The following is a 21,706-nucleotide window of genomic DNA, read 5'->3' as shown; positions in this document are numbered from 1 at the left end:
CAGATCTACGAGAAAAACACTGTTTTTAAATGTTTTGTCAAGGAACCACATGGCTAAACACTGCAGTAACGTGAGCCACTGAGTGCGAAATATATCAATATTTATTTATGTTCTTAACGAACAGAGAAAAAACATGAAAGCAAACACGTGTATGTATCTCTCAGGACCATCTCCTCACTCAGAGGCCATCTTGTTCTCGTACATTTACTACTTTGATCTCCGAGAAGTTCTTTCTCGGAAAGGCTTGTTTTTTCTTCTTCTGTCTTTACCCACAATGGCCCTAATAAGCCTCTGTTCTCAAAAATGCAATAGAAACCGCACCATGTGTGTTCTCTTACATCAAAACATTGTCTGGCAGCACATAAAAATAATGATTGTTGGAATGAGTTCAATCACGTTTTACAGGTGGAAACACTTGATGCCAGAGTAAATCCAGGCCTAAAGGAAGACATTTAATACAGACTTGCTTTCCTCTAAGCATGTGAGCCGGAAATCGTCTTTTTTTTAAACGTTTTTCTTAATGGTTTCTTCAAGAACACTATGGCTTTTGCTATAAAATTGGGTCATAACTGCCTAAAATTCAAAACAGTTCCTGGATGCCATTACATAATATACCTAAACCCGAGTACAGCAGCCAAAAAAAAAACAGACAGATTTTGGGGTTGTGATCCACACAACAACTCCAAACGGGGTGTGCGTCACTTTATTATCAAGAAGCATCAGATATCTTTCACAGACACACACAGACACACACGCACGCACGCACACACATACACACACACACACACACACACACACACAGGAAAAGGCCTACAGTGCGGCTCTGGCACCAGAAGACCACGGAGAGGGAAACGTGTGAATCCTCCATTCCTGCACCGCCTCCCCTGTCTTGTTATTAATGTGTTTTCTCTTTTTCTTCTTTGCCCCGCCCCCTTTTACTTCCAGCGACCGCCCACCTTCCCTTTGCCGTGGATCTTTTTACTGTGAGAGAGGAGGAAGGAGGAAAGTGAGAAAGGATGCGACAAGGATTACAGGAACAGATAGACCGCAGACGTACCATATTTTGTATAAAAGTAAGTACTCACAATTTCTGAGCGTGTTGGATTCTGTTGAGCAGCACAATGATCTGCAGGAGGCGAACAAAAGGAAATTAGAGGTAACATAGAGAAATTAAAATCGTTGGGGTTATTATCATGATCAATTAAATACTTTTAAAAAGTTTTAGTGCATTGGAGTTTACGTTTTCAAACTCTTTGACTATTCTTTGCAGTTTAGAATATAAGTTAACGAGTCACTTTGGTATTTTTCAACCCTATTTTCTCAAAAGCGACCACCGGCGACGAGAATGCAAGATGAGAGATTTCACTGAGACTTCTCCCTGATACTTGGATAGAAACAATAACGATCAAGCAAAAGATGAAGAAAAAACGTATTATTATTTCTCTGTCGGGTCCTTTCTATAATGTGGTCAGACACTTATAATATATAATAACTCCAATAACCAGCACTTTGAGTGGATGTACATTGGCGGTGAGGAGTTGTCCCGAGCGTTTACATTGTGTCTGCAGCGCTCTCACTCAATACTTGGAATAATTTCAAGAATTTTTGTCCCCATCCATCACTTTCACACAAAATCGTAGGAAACTAGGGTTGAAAAATACCGAAGTTATTTAATCTAACATCCAAAATGCACATTTGCAACCAAATCCTTTCATACACACCTCAGAACCACCGGCAACATTTGTCTCCCAAAAGAAACACCTATTATATAGTATATAAGCCCTAACATAAATATTAACAGTCAGTAGAATTACAATATGTATCATTACAGTCTTTTATTTACTAATCTATTTATTCTTTTGGCATAAAACCAAGATTCCACGACAAAGAAAAGAAGCGTGCTTGTCAAAGACATGGATCTCAAATGCTGCAACCTACTTCTATTGGCTTTATTTTGATTGACATTGAACATTTGAACACATTGCTTTGACATTGCTGTCAAATATACAGATCTTAATAGTGTATGTGTGTGTGTGCTTTGTGTATAGGAACAATCGTGCACTAGTAACTGGGGCCCAGCTAAACGGCGGTACCTCGTATTTCTGGTGCTTCATGTACTCTATGAAGTCGAACTTCTCAGACTCCAGCTGGTAGATGCAGTTCCACATCTCCTGGGCCTGTTGCCTTGGGGACGCAGAGAGCACATTTAGAAAGCATTCGGCCTCCGGTCGAGTTCACTTCCACCGCGGCGCACCGAGGGGAGACTCACTTGAGCGCGTCCTCCCTCATGCTGTCCATGCTGAGCTGCTGCCGTCTCTCACCCAGAGTCTTCCTCTTGATCTCTCTGCCCGTCAGACGCTTGCCCTTCCTCGTCTCTGTCTGCAGGATAACACACACACACCCAGTCAAACCTCATCCTCATCATCAACACTGGTATCATGAGCTCTAAAGAGAAAGAGGAAGAGCAGACCTTGGCCAGGAAGCCTCCAAAGTTTGCTCCAATGCCAGACAGCACTTTCTTCTTCTTGAATTCATCTTCCGCCTTCTTCTTGGCCTCATCCTCCTCTCTTCTGTGACGATCCAACTGAAAGACGAAGATTGGAGGGTCGAGGGAGCAAGAAAAAACGTGTAGATTGTATAGTAAGTGCAGCTGTGTGTGTGTGTGTGGTGTGTGTGTGTGTTACCGCAATCCTGTTCTGTCGGTCCTTCTCCTTCTCCGCTCTCACCCTCTGGATCTCAGCTCTCTCTGAACGACGACGCTCCTGATGAAAAGCAAAGCGAAGAAGCCATAAAACGTTTAAGCGCAATTTATTAAACATGAAGCAACATTTGGATTAAAAATAAAAATGATATCAAATCACAGAGGGGATTTGCCTTTTCTCTAATTGGAGATTGAAACAAATATGGTCGGAAAGGGCCCTGGAGTAAAACTTACAATTCGGTCCTTGAGGCCGATGAGCTCCTCCTCGTCCTTCTTCCTTTGATCGAAGTGGACGTCGATCAGAGTATGCAGCTCCAGTAAGTCCTTCTCCATGCGCTTTCTGTGGATGTCCTGGTGGGAAAAGGGAGCGTTCAGAACTCAGTGTGGCTCAACTGATTATTGTGCCTCCATCATGTTAAACTCATGGATGTCTGGAACACGTTGAAAATATCTGGATAAAATCAATAAAATCATTAAGTAAAGGGAACTGATCCCCTTTTCACGACTTACATCAAAGTCCACCCGGTCCCCCTCGGGGATCTTTGGAGCAGCAAGTTGAGGCACCATGGGTCTGAGGAAGAAAGAGAATGAGAAAAAATTCAAATAAGATTGAGGGGGAAAAAAGAACCACTGCAATCGAACACAATAAAACATGATGTGAACGTACTTGGGTTTGGGGCGCTCCTCCTCTGTTGATGAAAGAGAGAGAGACAAGCAAAAAAAGATTCAGAAGAGTAAATAAAAAGGTTTCCCCTAAACATGTGCTAGGACCATTTGAAAATCGGAAAGTTGTTAATAAATTACTTAACGGAAAGCACAGCAAGCATGTGAGAAAAAAAGGCAATCAAGTTTTTTTTTATTAGTTATAGTAAAAGAAAAGCGCAAGGACATCATTTGTATATGACCAAAACCCTTTCCTTACAAATCCATGGTCACGCTCTCATTTTTTATTAGGACTAGCCTCTAAATATGAAGGTGTGATTACTGGAAGGTACAGATTTTTTAATGTTAGATTACATGTTACATGTAATCTAACTAATTTACATGTTAGATAATTAATTTGAGGTATAAAAAAAAATTCTAATAATAATATTCTGAATAAGCCAATGAGGAGTTTGAGGAGAAAATTGGGACCATAACCCCTCTAAGGAACCACACGTCTACCATTTCTCACTTTCCTCCGGGGCGAAAGTGAAATATAAATAGCTCGTCAGTGAGATTCAAATTCACGTGCAAATAAATGTCTCTTTAACAACAAAATACATATATATGGATACAACTTCCACCTATATTGAGTTTCAGGCTACTCATGTGTCTAAAAGTGTGAGTGATGATCGGCATGCTGTCACCGTACCGTGGTACTCCTGCTGCTCTGATAGCCCGAACCAGCACCGTGTCAGCCAATGGGAGAGCAGAGGGGAAGTTGAAAGGTCAGAGTTAGTACAGCACTAACCAAAAGAGAAGAGAGGGGTCGATTGTTCGGTTCTTTTAGATAACAAGGAAAGTCATATGTATCTATTGTAAGACATGTTATGATCCTCATCACAACCCTTTTAGTCCGTCTTACTGTTTACATCTGTTTGCATCGACAGGCAGCTGTACTGTATGTCTGCATTGCATTCTGGGAGTCTTCTTGACCTTACCTCCTTCATCCTCCTCTGCCAGCTCAGGCTCCTCCTCCTGCTCCTCTTCAGCCTCTAGGAGAAAGGAGACCCAGAGAAATAAAATATATATACAGTATATAAAAAAACAAATAGTGCCACAAATACAGATACTAAACTTACCCTGATCCCTGGATAGATGAGGAAGAGGAACAGAGAAGCATATATCTGTCAGACAACATCACAAGGATGAACAAATGCTGAAATAAACAAATGCGGGATGGACGGCGTACTCACTCGTACTCCTCTTCTACATCGGACATGGCTGGCTGCAAGTAGGAGAAACAAATGGCAATTAAATCAAGAAGATCAATGAATCAGAAGAATGGAACCATCTCAAGTACAAGAGACCGATCAGAAGAAACATTCAGATGAGTCAAAATAAACATGAAATAAAGCAAGTGGAGAATACCATATGGTGAATTAATGGATAATGGAATGGGTTTAGACTGTTTTTAGACTCAAAACATGCAAGTTTGGCTTTTTGGATTGATTGCTATTTGGCAAAGACATCCGTGGTGCCCAGAGGATGAATTCTAATGAGTTCAGTTAAGCTTTGATTGTTCTTCCTTCTCCACCACCAGGTAAATTACAATACATCCATAGCCAGGTTTCCATCCAAATGTAGATGTTGTTGTGTCAGGATGAAGTGTCACATAATAAATGGATATAAAAAAAGATATTGGATACCTGGATTAAAAAACATTTAATACCATATCAGGTGTCTTTAAAATACTGACGTAAACGCAGACTCGGCTGTGCATAAGTACGCGAGTGAGTCATCATCGCTAAATCACCGTTGGCCACAGTTCTGTGCTCTCCTCTGATTAATCACTTTGGAGACAGAATAACACACAGATAAGCAGAGAGAGAGACACAATGGACACCGGCATGGTTTTGGCTATAAATTGTCCCTCTGAGCTGCCATTGTCCTGGCGTAAGACCACGCACAGACACAGAGGGTCCTGTGTGCTGAGTGACACCTTCCTGGCAGGGCACGCAGGGAGATTGACGAAGCGGCAACAGGTGAGAATGCGACATGGGTTAAACACAGCAAGACCAGGGCGGATAGAGTTTCTCTCACTTTCGAGATTTACGCCACCCCCACCACCTCTCTCTCCCCTTTTGTCCTCACTCACCCTTCCTCCCTCTGTCTTGGTGCTTCTCGCCTCAAACAGCTCGAAAGAGGCCGGTTCTGTTCAAATTAGATTTCAAACAAAGAGAGCCTTCTTCTGACATCCCAATTCCATCCCAATTCCTTCATTGTATCCCCCTACACACCGTCGGGCCCTCGCATCTTCTCCTCCACTCTCTCTCTCCGTCTGACATCGGGAGGACTTTACAGATGCCTGGTGACTGTGCGCTTGGATTTGTCTCTGTCCTCTCTGCTGTCATATCCATTGCCATGCCAGACCCAGCAGCTCGGCATAGCCGGACACCAAGTCTCCAATCTTCCCTGTGCTGTTATTGATCAACTATCTGTTTCTGTATATAAGGAGAGAGAGAGCGACCGACTCCAGCCTTTGTTTTACTTGTTCCAAAGTTTCTTTTCATTATCAAGCATCAGCAAAATAAAATCAATTAAAATCTTTGAGAAACAGCCAGGTTCTGTCTAAACACACTCCAGAAATATTATTTTTTATTTAATTCTTTTTGTACGTTGTTTTTTTTAAGTATAAAAAATATGAAAATATTTTATGTTACCAATGTAACAAATGACAATGTGAAAGGGGTCTCACAGCGATGAACCAACATAATTATCATCTGAATCCACTCTACAGAGCTTTATAGTGAGTTATCTGTCCAGTCTGCAACTTTACAGTTTTGTTACTGCTCTCTCAAAAAAAAAGGCTCTGATAAACCCACTGTATCTGCTCACTCGGCAGAAACAGTTAGCGACTACTGGTAAACATAGGGATACCGTTTACCAGCTAACAAGCTATATATTGTCCTCTGGAGTTGGGGGAGACCAAAATCAGAGCTAAAAGTGAGTGACAGAAACACAACACAAAATTAATAATAATGTTGCTTCACAACGGTTGGATGTGATAATAATACTGTTTGCTAACCAGTTCGGAGCTTACGGGGCAACACAGTAACTCAAAAATGTGTTGTAGGTTAAACGTGCAGACAAAAAAGAAGTGTCTTTCCAAAATGTTTGACTATTTCTTTAAGGAAGCAACATAGCATAGTTATGATACAACAGGTCTATCTTATTATATCTACTACTGACCGTAGACCAATATGCTTAAGGGACACAACGTATATGGGAAAGGCCCTTTTCATTCGTAAGATACACTCGAGTGCCTTGCTCAAAGGCTGTGTAATCTTAAATGGACAGGGAAGGTCTAACTCAAAAGGTATGCGAAGGTAAGACCTATGAATAAGTATGTGATGGATGGAGAGAAGGGCGGAGGGGGGAAATGACGGATGGATGAATGAGCGGAGGGGCTGAGTGACTCAGGGGATTTGGAGAGGATTCAAGTTCCAACAGACAACAGGCTCAGTCCTTAGCAGGGTTAATTTTAGTCAAGGGCAATGTGTGAAAGAGAATGGGTGTGTAACAATACCTCATTAGTGTTAAAGAGAGGCTAGTGTAAGCTATCAGTGTCAGCTTAAGTTGTGTAATGTCTTTTTTTTACTCCTAGAAAGACTATTTGGCAATAAAGCATTATGTTGCGTGACATGGAAATCGATAGTTGTGGCAGGCAGAAAATAACGAGCAACGTCATTTCCAAATCAACTTCTATGTCCAGCAACATGAAAGCTAGTTTCCCAAATAGCTTTTCTAACAGATTAAAAATACATGACACCATTTTAAAGGACTTCAACTAGCCACTGTAAATGTTCGACACAAACAAACACACAAAAGCCTACTTAGCTTTCAGACCTTTGACCGCTAGCTCGAAGCTAAAGAAGGACATTCTAGCTAGCTAACGGTGCTGTGGTGATTTGGACCATTGGCTGAATGCTTTTTGAGCGTTTAGAGCTAATACTCTAATACTATGGAGACGGTGTGATGCAGGTAGCCAAGTCGGAACCTCGTTAGAGGAGTCTTAGACCTCATTCTGTTTCTGGGCAACAGAAGGAGACCATAACCCGGTGCACGCTGGACCACAGTGCATATCAATATCTATACCTACATAATAAAGGTGCTGTGTGGCTTGCACATGTCAGTCTAAGTACGTGCTATGCTAACACAGACACACAGGTGACGGTTCACATAAGGCAGCCAAATGTCTATGCAAACACAGATATTTAAAGTCAATGTTTATCTGTTGTTTGCAAAAAGTAAAGCCTCAATGTACTTAAATAGTAACTTGGGAACAAAAAACAGCATACGGTATGAAAAAATTACAAAACATGAATTCATTCATTTGTCACTTCCTCGTAAAAAACAACATTTATAATAAAAAGTGCTTCTTGTGATATCTAATCATTCAGACTATTGCTGGCTTTATTTGCTGACATTTTGGCAACACCCACCAATAGATTTCGGTGAATGTAATTTTAGTGCTGCTAATAGCAGGCAAACAATTTGATTTGACAAACAACACCAATAATGTCTCTTTTCAGACACTGTCCAGCAGACTCTGGGTAATCCAAAAATAATGGTATAATGGCTGCTGCAAGGGAGGTCTCTGGATTATTCAGAGTAACAGGGCCAGGGAGAAATGTGCTGTTTAATACAAAATCAATTATATTCATCTCCATTGTGTTGGTGGAGCAGTAAAAGTAAAGAACAGATTTCTAAAATCCTCAGAACTTTAATCAGACATTCTTCCACCGTGGTCCATTCGGGGATGCTCAGAAGGGGTTTAGATTTGAGTGTTTTTGCTGAATGCCTGGTGGTTCTCATGCCGGAGCAAGGGAGAGTTTTCAAAGTACGACCAAAACCTAAAACAAAGTGTACACTATGATGGTGAAATGAATCATAGTATGAGAACAAAACCTAGAAATGACATATTAAAGGACAGATGGACGGACGGACAGACAGACAGACAGACAGACAGACGTACCTTTATGAAGGTGTGTGGTATCACCCGACACAAGAGACAGAGAGGGACAGACAGAATGGCTAATGTACAAACAAAGGGTGTTTTATATTGAGAGGTGGAGGGGCGTGTGTGTGTGTGTGTGTGTGTGTGTGTGTGTGTGTGTGTGTGTGCTGTCTCAATGAATATGTGCGTATGCATGCAGAGAGATTTACCAAGTGTCCGAGTATATCATACAAGAATAACTGTGAGTCTGTGTGCGCAAATGTGCAGATGTGTGTGTGTGTGGTCAGGGCTGGGGGCCACAGGCGGATTAAGCGGAGGCAGAAAGACGAGCACCTCGCAGGATTAGGGAGAACAGAGGGATGACCTCACTGGGCAAATGGGAGTGTTGCCACAGAGCAGGTGGAGAGGGGCATGACATGATAAAGAGGGAGGGTGTGACAGATGGAAAGGGGAGAAACATGGAAGGGGAGAACTGGCAGCCAACAGAGGACAGGCAATTTGATCAGACAATGTCAAACTTTCATTCATTAAATGTGACACCCGACAAGCTGAGGTGAGTAGGTGATGAGAACAAGAGTCAGACAGCGCTGAGAGAGGGATGAGCGACCAGAGGAGGAGACAGGAAGTGGAACAAGGAAGCAGAAGATGTATGCGGACCAACTGACCCTTCGCTCAGCCCCACCACCCGCTGCTACTCCGTCAAGCTGTCGAGAGTTACCATGGGGCCAATGCTGTCACCAAGCTGCATTCCCCAAAGAAGTATTATCCAACTTGTGCAAACAAAATATTAGACAAGTTTCTAAAATATGCACAAGGAAAGCAACAGTGTGAAGGGTGAGACAAAAAAAAGTGAGGGATGGGGACGGCTGAGGGATGACCAGAGCAGATCCCAAAATAGAAGTGACTCATTTTTTTTCTCCATGAAAGGGGAGCTTTCCAGTTCACAGAAAGAGCGCCACATTGAACAAGCACATACAACAGGTACTGTTACAAACTGAGGTTTGTTAGCTCCAAAGATGTTTACGTAGAAGCGTAACGTTGTAGAACCGCGACGTTGTAGAACCGTGACGTTGTAGAACCGTGACGTTGTAGAACCGTGACCGTTGTAGAACCGTGACGTAGAACCGCGTATCTCCTTCCAGCCTCTCCAGGGTAACTGTTACACAACATTTAACCAAGACTAGCTTCAAGGCCACAAAACCAGCCAAATCTGAAATCTGACAGTTTGCAATCACCCCGAACGCAAACTGGCCAGTTCCGACCAGGGTAACCGGCTCTGTGCCGTAGAATCAGATTTGACAGGACTTTGGACTTGGTTGAGTCTTCTGTCTTGACCACCGAGTCCACCGGGACAAACCGTAACTCGAGGTCCTCTGACTAACTCATGGCCTAACTCTGGTGATTCTGGCTGCTGAAGGCTGTGGCTTTTGAAAAATCTGGTTGTGGACCCCCCCCCACACAGCTCCAGTATCTGAGGTTCAGTAGGGCTTCAGCAGAGCTCTCAGTGGCCAACTGGTCGAGGGGAAATCTCCAACTGTCACTGAGGGAATGTAAATAACTAGCATGGACAGGGATTTTGATTTGTGGTCAGATCCTTTTTTACTTCATATGTTATCATTAACACATCAAAGCAAGCTCATATTTGGATTTGACTGCTTTTCCAATTGGGGATTTAAGTCGTGAATCAAATAACACAGAGAAATGTGACTTAAGAAAAAAAGAAAAAACTTTTATTATCACAGCATCATATTAAATAACAGGACTTCCTCAGTTTCACGAGGACACCACTGGCATCGTGACTGTAAGGACCTAGGAAAGAGACAACAGGAGCAAAGTTTAGTGTGTAAGAGACATAATATGTGTGTGTGTGAATTATGTTTGTTGACTTTAGAGTTGCTATTTGTCTTACTGACCCGTTCAGTTTTCTAATGTGTTAAAAATTGATAGTTTGGATATTATTTTTATATGTATTATTATATTTTGATTCTCTTCCAACTGCTTGTTGCATAACCACCAGCTTTACGACCTGCAGCATCAAGTTCGTCTGTCAGCAGTATGTACTCTCTGTGTGTGTGTGCACCTGAGTGCTGTTGTTGTACTGTGCCACGCTGTTCTCCTGGTCAACGAGGAAGGCGTGGAAGACGTCGAGATGGAAGAGCGAAGGCCTAGCTGTCAACGTCAGGCGGTCCTCTCCGACGTCCAGGACCAGAGAGCGAGCCGATGGCTGCACGGGAGACACGTTCATATCACTAGGCGACAAACCTCGAGTTGAGCATTTCGGCCATCAACATCTTGCTTTTTTTGCAATCAGTGAATGGAAGGGACCATGTGTTGGCCTGGGGAGGAGTGACAGACGTATACGGCTCTGGTAGCGACCTGTTGATCACAAGGTAACCCCGCCCTAAAACATGCCCTGCTTTATGTTCTGTTTGACTCTAAACTGGATCATAATTTACTAAATGAACATCATGCTGTAATGAAGAAGACTTGAAACTAGAGATTGAGACCATAAACTCATGTTTACAATGTTTCATGTTTTGTCACAGCTGAACTCCCAGAAACGCAGACTCGAGCGACTCTCCAACAAAACCGGCCTCACAGTACACACCTGGCTTACAAGGAGTACATACAGCAAGACAAACTGGCTCTCAACACTGCATGATCCACCTACTACTCCGGTATCATCCACTCCGGTTCCGCCAACCCCACGGTCCTCCTCTCCACAATAAATAGACTTCATCAACCCTTGGATAATCGCTCTCACTCCTCCAGCTGAGAAATGCAACTCCTTCCTGTCATTTTACAAAAGCAAAATTGAGACCATTCACAACCAACTAGTCACTTCTAGGTGCTCCCCCCCCCCCCCCCCCCCCCCCCCCCCCCGACCCTGGATCTGTAAATCCCCCACTAACCGACCGGTCACTCTCTCACTTCTCCCTAATCTTCCCCTCTTGTATGGTTTAAATGCTCCAGAAGAAAGGCGGAAGGGAGGGAAGAAAGAAGAGAGAACAGGGGGAGAGACAAGAGTGTGTACATGTATGTGTGCATTGTCTCACCACTCCGGGTAGCTGTATTTCTGCAATGAGGTACTCAGGTTCACCAGCAGGGGGCTCTATGAGCAGCGTGAACTCTGGTCTGGACAGACACGGAGAGCACAAGAACGAGAAACAAGGAGCCCCGAGAACAAGACAGACAAGATGTTATATGGCAAGTTGCTGTGACTTTACATTTAAATGTAGAACATGAAAATAGGAAGAAGGTTTACCTTTTGGCCGTAGCAGTGGAATCCTCCCTGCAAGGAAACGAACAGCACGAGGGAGATGTGAGTGTCTGATACTGAGCATAAATGTACACGTTTTGGTCCCTTTAGTGAATACACTTATTGCATTATATAGCTAAAATATCTCTATAGTCTTCACTGGCAAGCGTTGTCTTATTAAATAACAACCAGTTTCATCAGTTGTTGCGGATTAAAGGTCATTTTATGAAGAAACTACAAGATGAAACTCGTCTGTTTCCGACGGAATGTGTGCATCTGATTTACATTTTCATATTTGAAAAGGTTGACTACTGTGTCCTTGTGTCAACAGATGTCAACCCGCATGCATTTTTGTTTGTTTTTATCCAGGTGGCATGATAGAAACTCGACTTGCGGCCTTTTGGTTGTACGCCTACGCCAACAAGTCAAGTTGCAGTTTACATCCGTCTCTGTCCAAAATGTCATCACTTCCTCCTGTCAGACATTTGAGTGAAACTGTAACCATTAGCGTTGGGATTCTTGAATTATGGCCAACGCAGAGGCATACAAACAGAACCCTGCAAGAGGTCATGTTTGTGTGCACCAGCCTATCCAGACAGACACTGAGACCGAGGGACGTACGGAGGCTGCAGCTCTTGAATCACCGGCCTGCTCTTCGTCCGAATGTTCTGCTCGCTGACGGAACCCAGGAACTTTCTGTTCTTCAACACCTTCCAGTCTGAGACACGCACACAAATATCTCAACATCTGCTTCACATCTGCCACACACACACACACACACACACACACACACACACACACACCTCTACTTAGCTCCAGATTGTATTTGTTCTCCAAACCCTCCAAAGACACCAAAATAACAAACTGCTGGAACAAGGGATCCTCCTGCAAAACACAAACATACTTGTCACCTTGTTATAGGACATTATCGGATTATTATCGGTTATCTGTATCGGCTGGAAATAAATCCATATCCTGCACCCCTAATAACCACACATTTTAAATACATTACACAACATCAACAAACTCTAAAATCAAACACATATAGGCACTATAAACACAAACATCCTCACATTATCCGCTTCCTTTTAGTAATAATGACACATTAAGACCGCTACACTGAATGGATAACGCAACAAGACCACACACACACACACACACACACACGCACACGCACACGCACACGCACACACACACACACACACACACACCTGGCACTGCTGGAAGAACTCCTGGTTGACGACCACATCATACGCTGTGCAACCCTGAGAGTCTGAAACGGAGGAGAAAGACATGTGAATTCGCACGGGGAACGGTTAACTTCTCCCTTAGCTTCTGCGAGCACCATACTTGGAAATATATGGGAAGCAACACAAAAGATAAACCTCGGAGCTCCAGCTGTCTAAAACACAGTGTGTGAATTCAAAACCAGATTTGGGCGACGGATCGACATTGGATGTAAAAGAAATCCTCTCGCCGAGGTGTGACGAGAGTTTACATTCCACTTGGTCTACGCAAGTCTTGGAAAGGAAACAGGAAGTTGGCAGGAACAATTTGGCCTGAACTTGCTGGCGAACATCATCTCTGACATCCGTCACTGGAAGTTTGCTCGGCGAGTTCTCCTCGCCTATTGTCGTGCAGCGGCCTCTGAGATGTGGCGATGCCGGAGATCACCGCGCCCACTGAGGAATATGTCGACACATGACTGCACCACATCCTGTGCCAGGAGTTCACCGACATGACTGAATGTTTGAACCCGCGGGTCTCAACAAAAAGTAGCGAGGCGTTGCCACTTGACTTTCCTCTAACCCCGAGTATGAGGATGTTTATTTATTGCTGTCAACCACCATGAAAGTTGCTGTTAACATTACAAACGTGCAAAACTCCCTCTGTAATTTATGTGGGGTTATTTTTGTTGCTGTGACAATGATTTTGTCGATACATTTAGGCATTGCTTTGATTCTCTGAAGGATTTTCTGCTGCGTGGGCTAGAACTTAAAAGTTCCTTGGTTTAAAAGAAACGCTGCCTGCACGCAGGTTCTTGTAAGAACAGGTCAAAGTTGTATTGCATGACAGTACAATGACTGTTGATGAACATAACACTTCCAGTCATAACTGCAACAGTTCTTCACAGACGATTCGGAGCATTTGTGGTAGCAATAAACAAAAATAATTATAGAGAGGCCGGGAGGGAGGGGCAATGAATGGGTGGTAGCTGTTAGCTGCTCGCTGTTGAGATCCGCGTGGAGGCAACCTCCCAATCACAGAGACCGTTAGCTATTTTAAATCATGAATAGGAGCGACAGGCGAACGACGAATTAAGTCGATACAACAACGAAGAGCAAAACAGCTTCTTTGGCCTCGGTCACTTACTGTTGTCCACTTCTGTGTGTGGCTCGCCGAGGCTCATGGGAACTCTGTAGCCGCTGGGATCCTCCGATTGGAGCAGCTCCACAAGCTCCTCTCTGGAGATCTCTGGAGGCAGCGGGACCGAGTTTGACTGGCAGATGTTGACGAAGATCTTCTGATGGCCTGGCTCCGAGAGAGTCTTCACACACATGCCTGAGAGGGGGGGGCGAGAGCGAGAAAAACAAACAAACGCGTGCACAATAAATCGTGTCCGTGAACAAACTGTGGCACTCTCTGCCAAAGTCGAAGATTGCGATATAACTTGTACTGTGGGGCTACTTACCAGGTTGTGGTCGAATTACTTTGGAGTCTGGATTTTCAGTTGGTATCTTTCCCATCGTCTAAACAGACAACGCACGTATAGTTATTAGCTTGAATGTCATGAGTGTGCATTGGAAGGCAGCAGAAGACAACAAAATGATTTTAAACTGGTCAGACAAAAGTATTTCAATTCAATTCAGTTTATTTTGTTTAGCCCAAAATCACAAATTTGCCTCAGAGGGCTTTACAATCTGTACACATTCGACATCCCTGTCCCAGGACCTCACATCGGATCAGGAAAAACTCCCAAAGAAAACCCAGAAAAAAACCTTTCATGGGGGAAAAAGGGAAGAAACCTTCAGGAGAGCACATCAATGACAAAAGACACATTGCTCCTCTTAAAAAAATAAAAATTGAAGTCAAAGGCACAAACCCTTGCTCAGCTCCACACAGCTGGTCAAACCCAACTGGCTTGTTGTTGATAAACTTCTGAGGGATAGACAGCAACTGTATGACTGGCCTCTACTTTTCTTTTACCATTTGCCATTGTGTAACTGTCACCGGCGGGCAAAAATGTTCTTAGTCTCAAGTTCACTCAAAGAAAGCAATATTACCTGCAGCAGCAGCTGCTGATACAGCTCCTCTTGCTGCTGTAACTCCAGCTCGGAGTTGAGGAGTGAGGAGTCCGTCGTCATGGCTACAGGCAAACAACAGTTGAAATTGAGCAATTCACTGATTGACTGATTTTCATGTATAAAAAGAAGTCACTTTTCTTGACTTTGATTTAACACGCAAAGGTGAAACGTTCTCTACAAAAGTACTGTTCAAAGTACTATTTACTTTGTCCAGTGTAACTTCCCCTCTCTTCTTTGTATACGATTGGCGTGATATTAACGAATACCGTACAAACTATAATTAAAAACAGGGCAACCTCCATAATCATAATAGGTTCGTTTTTAATGTTTTTTGGTTTCTCTGCAACATGGATGTGCGAAAATACGCAATGAACGGCAAAAAGTTATATTTCTTACAATTATATTAGCATAAACAGGTGGATAAAGAGCTTTGGCTTTGTTATATGTGTCTCGTAGAACCTACATTACATATTAGCCCTCATTGGGCTCAATAGAATATTTGGAACTCGTGGATACTAACGTTAGCTCACTGACCGGTGTTTCGGTTAATCAAGTGACCGTGTTAACTGGAGACTTTCAACGCGTCTGTGGTTGTCGTAGTTACGACAACTGTTGGATATAGGAAGATACCACGTAAGCTAACGTTAGTTGTCCTCGTAAATGGCGCAGCCAAATGTCATATTTTTTGCACAATGAATTCAACACATAAACAACGAGCGACGTTACAAACGCGAGTGGACTCGTTTCCTTTAGCTAATAGCGAGCGCATATTGAGAAAGGACCCCAAGCAAGGTTGTTTTGATCAGAGACTACTAACCTAGCTAGGTTAGTTAAGTTAAATGAGAAGGCTTTGACCCAGGGGTCGCCTGATAAACCGAAACACCGTGTTAGTTTACGTTAGGGAAAGTCGTCAACAGCTACCGAGGCTAGCAACTAGCAACTCAACGGACACTTGAGTCACTTTAAGCTCACTACCAGTGCATACGAGCCGATTGACCTCGTTATTTTGTTCCTGTATTAAATAATTTCACTCTTTGCTGTGTGTCACTTGTATACATCAAAAGTGTGTTTACCTTTCTCTCTTCCGTGCTGCGCTTACTGCCGCGAGACGTGCTCGCGCCGGTGTTACGGTTTAACAGGAGACCCTGTTAACTGGCGACTTTCCGCCGAATGCGTCTGTTGTTGTCGTAGTTACGAATAGCGAGAGAACACGTAGCTGTCCTCGCGAATGCCGTATTGTTGAATTCATCAATTCAATGTCAAACCTTCTCGTATACAGTGTCTGGTCTAAACAAACCGTTGTCGAGTCTTTTGAGAGAAAGTCCACTCGAGTTGAAACGTCGCTTGCTCTGTATATGTTGAAACAGGAAGTTACCACCTTGCTCTTCCTTTGAAATAAAATTGTTACAAATAACACATAATCGACTTTGAAGCTTCTTTTGTGCAAACGTGTCACGTAAAAGAATTCTGTAGTACAGTACCAACAAAATAAAAAGATAGAACAAAAGTTACATTTACGGGATTCGAACTCGTATCATTGGGTGGTAAAACAGTTGAAAGTCGGGGATCTTACTCATGTATTTTGCAGCACTTTACGAGTTCGAATCTCGTAAATGTAACTTTTGTTCTATCTTTTTATTTTGTTGGTACTGTACTACAGTCGGCCGAAAGTCGCCAGTTAACAGGGTCGCCTGTTAAACCGGAACACCGGTGTTCGAACGTGGCAACAACACTTCCGGTACGGGACCTTAAAAAATAAAAGCGCTATTACATTACATGTCATTTAGCTGACGCTTTTATCCAAAGCGACTTACAATAAGTGCATTAAACCATGAGTCCAAACTCAGAACAACAAGAATCAAGCAAGTACAATTTCTTCAATAACGTTAAACTACAAAGTGCTATCAGTAAGAGCCATTTAAGTGCTACTAAAGTGTTAAACTACAAAGTGTGTATGTTTTTAGTTTGCGACGGAAGATGTAGAGACTTTCTGCTGTCCTGATGTCAATGGGGAGCTCGTTCCACCAATGAGGAGCCAGGACAGCAAACAGTCGTGACTTTGTTGAGTGTTTAGCTCGAAGTGAAGGAGCTACAAGCCGATTGGCAGAAGCCGAGTGAAGTGAACGAGCTGGGGTGTACGGTTTGACCATGTCCTGGATGTAGACCGGACCCGATCTGTTCGCAGCACGTTACGCAAGTACCAATGTTTTTAAGCGGATTTCGGGAGGTTGAAGACCAGTCGAGCAGCTGCATTCTGGATGAGCTGTAGAGGTCGAATGACATTAGCAGGTAGACCTGCCAGGAGGGAGTTGTAATAGTCTAGCCGTGAGATGACCAGAGCCTGGACCAGGACCTGTGCCGCCTTCTGAGTGAGAAGGGGTCGTATTCTCCTGATGTTGTACAGCATGTACCTACAGGAGTGTGTTATTGCGGTAATGTTGGCAGTCAGGGAGAGTTGACTGTCGAGACAGGCAGAGATTCGTGCTGCTACCTGTGTTTCAGATTGGGGAAACAAGAGGATCAGTTGGGTGTCATCAGCGTAGCTATGGTAGGAGAAGCCATGCGAGCGAATGACAGAGCCAAGAGAGTTGGTGTAGAGAGAGAAGAGAAGAGGACCAAGGACTGAGCCCTGAGGGACCCCAGTAGTCAGAGGACAAGGCTCAGACACAGATCCTCTCCAGGTTACCCTGTAAGTGCGGTCGTTGAGGTAGGATGAGAAGAGTGAGAGTGCGGTGCCTGAGATACCCAGGTCCGGGAGGGAGGAAATAAGGATCTGGTGGTTCACTGTGTCAAAGGCAGCGGAAAGGTCTAGAAGGATAAGGACAGAGGAGAGAGAGGCTGCTCTAGCAGTGTGAAGCTGCTCAGAGACAGCAAGGAGGGCAGTTTCTGTTGAGTGGCCTGCCTTGAATCCAGACTGGTGGGGGTCTAGAAGGTTGTTACTGTGGAGGAAGGAGGAGACTTGGTTGAAGATAGCTCGCTCTAGAGTTTTGGAAAAGAAGGGGACGAGAGAGACAGGTCTGTAGTTATTGACTTCAGATGGGTCGAGAGTGGGTTTCTTCAGGAGAGGGTTGACTCTTGCCTTCTTCAGAGAGTTAGGGAAACAGCCGGTTGAGAGGGAGGTGTTAATAAGATGGGTGAGAAAGGGAAGAAGGTCAGGAGCAATAGACTGGAGAATGTGAGACAGGATGGGGTCAAGGGGGCAGGTGGTTGGGCGGGCAGAGGTTACCAAGGTAAGAACTTGATTGGGAGACAGGGGGATAAAAGAGGAAAACGAGGGGGAAGAAGATGAAGTTACTGGAGGTGTAGTTGAGGAAGATGGATTAGTAAATGAGGAGCGTATGTCGTCTATCTTTTTTGTAAAGTAGTCAACAAAGTGGCTTGGTAGAAGGGTGGAGGGAGGGGGGGACCAGGGGGGTCAAGGAGGTTGGAAAAAATAGAGAAGAGCTTTTTGGGGTTAGACAAAGATGATTCGATTTTGGATTGGTAGAACAGACTTTTGGCTGCAGAGATAGACGCAGAGAAGGAGGAGAGAAGAGATTGATAGGCAAGCAGGTCGCTGGCGTGTTTGGATTTTCGCCATTTCCTTTCCGATGCTCGCATAGTGGCTCTCTTGGCGAGCACTGGTTTGGACAGCCACGGAGCCGGAGAGGACTGGCAGACCTATCTATCAAGTGACACGATAAAGAGTCTTGGAGCCTTGGGACAGAACAACTCACATCCTTGACTTGAGGAAGAGCCCCAACACAGGAATGTATTTAAGTAATGTTGGGGTTCTGTATTCCATCACGTGATTGATAGTGATTCAGTGGGAGGCATGTTTTATTTATCTGACACTGTGTTTTGTTATGCCAAATGGAATATCAGATTACTCAATGGTGCTATAATATTGAGGGGTCTTGTGCTTTAGCTAGTGCTGTCAGTGAAGGTCTAGGAGGCGATGTATCTCAGGTGGTGTGTGGTTGGGCTCAACTACTGGTTGAAAAACAGCAATATTCACTGAGGCGACTCAAACCTCATGTTGATGGAAGAACACATTGCGATGTGTTAACGTTGTCAGATCAGAGGGCCAACAGCTGGCCCACATCTGCAGTCTGCTGCTGCTGCTGCACCACAGCATGGATCTGTCAGGGGCCAGGGGGGGAACCTAAACACCCCGTTTTATCACAATCACATTATTGTTTTCATGACTCTTTATTGTTTCATCACTTGTCCTCTGGGCAGGGCATGCAGCACCTGAGCTAAATATTGTCAGAGCTCACTGGCAGTATAGGGCAAATGGAGTTTTGGACATCCATAATTATGACTGAAAGAGTGAATGTCTTTAACCTGGATCAGCTTAATTTGATCGTGTGACAAAATGTTGTCTCTATGTCTTTTTCTTTTCTTTTTTTCTGGCTTTGTGTCCCTGCTGAATACCCCTGGGCTTGTAATCCATCTGGCTGCAAACACCACTTCATGTCTACAAGATTAAACATGTGTCTTTTCATTTGACTGCAGGCACTGACTTTACCTTCTTTTTTTTCCTCCCTGAGATGATCTCCAGAGCTTTGATACAATCATGTACACGGAATGCAGTCTGACAACCATGGCGGTTATTACTGTTAAAACTCTGTGTCAGCCTCCTCATCGCAGACGTCCTTTGTTTGGACTTACACTTTCCCCCGATGATAATGTAACTTAGGGACTTACGCAAGAGCTTGTTTACAACAAGCTGTCTGACCTCTCTTGTTTCTGGCCCCATCTTTATTTTGGTTACGGGATATTGCAGTGTTTCCACTTTGCTGCATTTGCTTTGGTGAGTACAATTTTATGGTAACCTAAAATGATGGCCCAAGCTGCAGAAATAAGATGACACACATCGGTGACCAGCAGACACTCAACCAAGTAGTTTTCCTTATTAAACTAACTGACAGTGTCATTATGATGATGTATAACTCTAATAATAATAATAATAATAATAATAATAATAATAAATCATCTCCAAACTGTTAACTGATTAACCAGCACGTTCTCGTTTACAGGGCGCCAAAAACCGACGCGTAGTCACGCCCCCTCTGTTTTCTGACACCGCCCCTTTATCATCTCCATGATATGCACCGCTGAAGTAACTCCACCCCGTCTGTATCGGACACGCCCCCTGTGAACCAGTGTTTCCACAACAGATTCCCTTCCGCCTGGGACAGTTTTTGTTTGATTTTCTACCTTATTTACAATCTAACATACATTTATGTTTGTTTGTTTTATTTGATCCTTGTCTTTCTATTTATTTATTTTTGTTCTGTTTGTCTCTGCCCTATGTAAAGCGTCTTTAGAAAAGCGCTATATAAAATCAAAGTATTATTATTATTATTATTATTATAGCACTGGCCACCAGTCTGAGTCAGTATTTTGTAGGTAATAAATATGAACTTGGGCTGGTTTGGGGACGACTGGGCTTTCTTTTCTCTTTTGTTGAAGCTCTGCTGTATGTTCTTTATGCTTGATATGTGTCTGATTTATACAAAATCAAGTGTCTTTTTTATTTGTATTGTACTGCATGTATATGCCTCTACAGCAGCGGTACATTTATTCCTCTCCATCCAACTCCTTTTGATTTAAAACCAAATAGGTGCGCAAACTTAAAACCGTTACAAAAACATTAAATAAACTACATGTGAGGTCAGGTTTGTTTTATAATTTTTGACTGGAGGAAAGTTTGTGAATTATAGATGCATTCATCACACTCTATTGTCACTTTAGCGATCCAATATAGGCAGCTGTTCAATCTGCTCAAAGAACTGCAAGGCCGGACCTGAAAAACATTTTCATAAAATTCAAACGCTTCAGTATTTGTAGCCACAATCCCTGTAGTTATCTTTAATGATAATACAAAAAATAGTCAAAATACATGAGCAACATCAATTGAGAAGGACTTTATTTGTCAAGCAATTTCACGCTGTATGCATATCTGAAAGCTGCTATGTACATCATTTCAATATTTCTAATATCAGAAAAGACACTCCATCAGATAGCAGTGGCCCCGGTTCACACGTTTACCTGGAGCGTCTCGTTTTCTCTTCAAACCGAAGTGTATGTTGTCGGAGTAGTCTGAAAGAAGCTATAATCAATTCTACAACGTGTATAACCGTTAGTGAGGTTACATTTCTTCACCTTTTGACACAATGCATACATTGCGGAAAGAAATACCACAGGAGTTAAATAACACATAGATCGGACACATAACTTAAATGTTCTGTTTGATATTCACAAACAATGCTGCCAAAAGGAGAAATACTCAAAAGTCTTATGTTCACAAAGTTAACCTGGAATCCGTAGACAGACTTTCGTCTTTTGCACTAGTTTCATGGAACAATGACGGGATGACATGAACCTCAGTTCACTGGAGTGACTCTTTGGTTTAAATGAGTCATTCTAATTTGTAATAACCTTATAGGCTCGAGCCACTGAGTTATCTCCAACAATATTACTGCTGACTGCAGGTCAGCACTGTCTGCTCAGCTTTCAATCCATTTATTAAACCTCTACACACACACACACACACACGCGCGAGCGCACGGGCACAGACACACAATCACAATCCTCTCATGTCAGTTAAAAAAAAAAATGAAATATGAAATATATCCATATACAGTACATGTATATATTTATATATTCCAAAAAAAGGCATCACAGTTGCTAAATGATGGAACATGAAGTGCAAAAATAAATAAAATGCACCAACCTTATTTCTGATATGATGATAGGGTGTCAAAATAAAATGCTGCTAATTGCATGTTGTT

General features: G+C 43.1%; 2 protein-coding genes across 3 annotated transcripts; both read right to left on the bottom strand.

The window, feature by feature from the left end:
• Positions 1 to 869: 869 nt before the first annotated feature.
• Positions 870 to 4,694, bottom strand: tnnt1 (troponin T type 1 (skeletal, slow)). The gene is made up of 13 exons (XM_034539384.1): positions 4,600 to 4,694; positions 4,486 to 4,493; positions 4,345 to 4,398; positions 4,056 to 4,073; positions 3,369 to 3,390; positions 3,212 to 3,272; positions 2,936 to 3,052; positions 2,685 to 2,762; positions 2,471 to 2,584; positions 2,270 to 2,379; positions 2,094 to 2,184; positions 1,086 to 1,126; positions 870 to 981 (listed from the first exon to the last, which is right to left on the bottom strand). Exons 1-13 carry the CDS (start codon positions 4,623 to 4,625, stop codon positions 936 to 938), a joined length of 786 nt encoding a protein of 261 aa, XP_034395275.1. The 5' UTR covers positions 4,626 to 4,694; the 3' UTR covers positions 870 to 935.
• A 5,377-nt stretch (positions 4,695 to 10,071) lies between these two features.
• On the bottom strand, positions 10,072 to 16,545 carry pih1d1 (PIH1 domain containing 1). 2 transcript variants are annotated; one of them, XM_034539382.1, is made up of 11 exons: positions 16,001 to 16,545; positions 14,907 to 14,989; positions 14,315 to 14,372; positions 13,996 to 14,184; positions 12,834 to 12,895; positions 12,426 to 12,507; positions 12,244 to 12,340; positions 11,629 to 11,655; positions 11,420 to 11,498; positions 10,444 to 10,587; positions 10,072 to 10,172 (listed from the first exon to the last, which is right to left on the bottom strand). In XM_034539382.1, exons 2-11 carry the CDS (start codon positions 14,985 to 14,987, stop codon positions 10,137 to 10,139), a joined length of 855 nt encoding a protein of 284 aa, XP_034395273.1. In that variant the 5' UTR covers positions 14,988 to 14,989; positions 16,001 to 16,545; the 3' UTR covers positions 10,072 to 10,136. The 2 variants fall into 2 exon arrangements, with proteins under 2 accessions (XP_034395273.1, XP_034395274.1); XM_034539383.1 differs by lacking the exon at positions 16,001 to 16,545 and adding an exon at positions 15,462 to 15,987.
• Between the last annotated feature and the right edge of the window lie 5,161 nt (positions 16,546 to 21,706).

This window comes from Cyclopterus lumpus, chromosome 8 (assembly GCF_009769545.1).
Source record: "Cyclopterus lumpus isolate fCycLum1 chromosome 8, fCycLum1.pri, whole genome shotgun sequence".
In the NCBI taxonomy this organism is placed as follows: Eukaryota; Metazoa; Chordata; class Actinopteri; order Perciformes; family Cyclopteridae; genus Cyclopterus; species Cyclopterus lumpus.
Note: the sequence above shows the minus strand (reverse complement) of the source record. Positions and strands in the feature narration are given on the sequence as shown.

Bases quoted from the DNA above. Each gene is read 5' to 3' on its own strand.
- tnnt1 (XM_034539384.1), bottom strand. From the start codon at position 4,625: ATGTCCGATGTAGAAGAGGAGTACGA. The intron at 3,273-3,368 runs GTACGTTCACAT...TTTCTTCCTCAG, and splicing joins GAGGAGCGCCCCAAACCCAA to ACCCATGGTGCCTCAACTTG. The intron at 3,053-3,211 runs GTAAGTCGTGAA...TTTTCCCACCAG, and splicing joins GGGACCGGGTGGACTTTGAT to GACATCCACAGAAAGCGCAT.
- pih1d1 (XM_034539382.1), bottom strand. From the start codon at position 14,987: ATGACGACGGACTCCTCACTCCTCAACTCCGAGCTGGAGTTACAGCAG. The intron at 12,896-13,995 runs GTAAGTGACCGA...CCTCCGTTTCAG, and splicing joins ACACACAGAAGTGGACAACA to ACTCTCAGGGTTGCACAGCG. The intron at 10,173-10,443 runs GTGCACACACAC...TCTCTTTCCTAG, and splicing joins AGTACAACAACAGCACTCAG to GTCCTTACAGTCACGATGCC.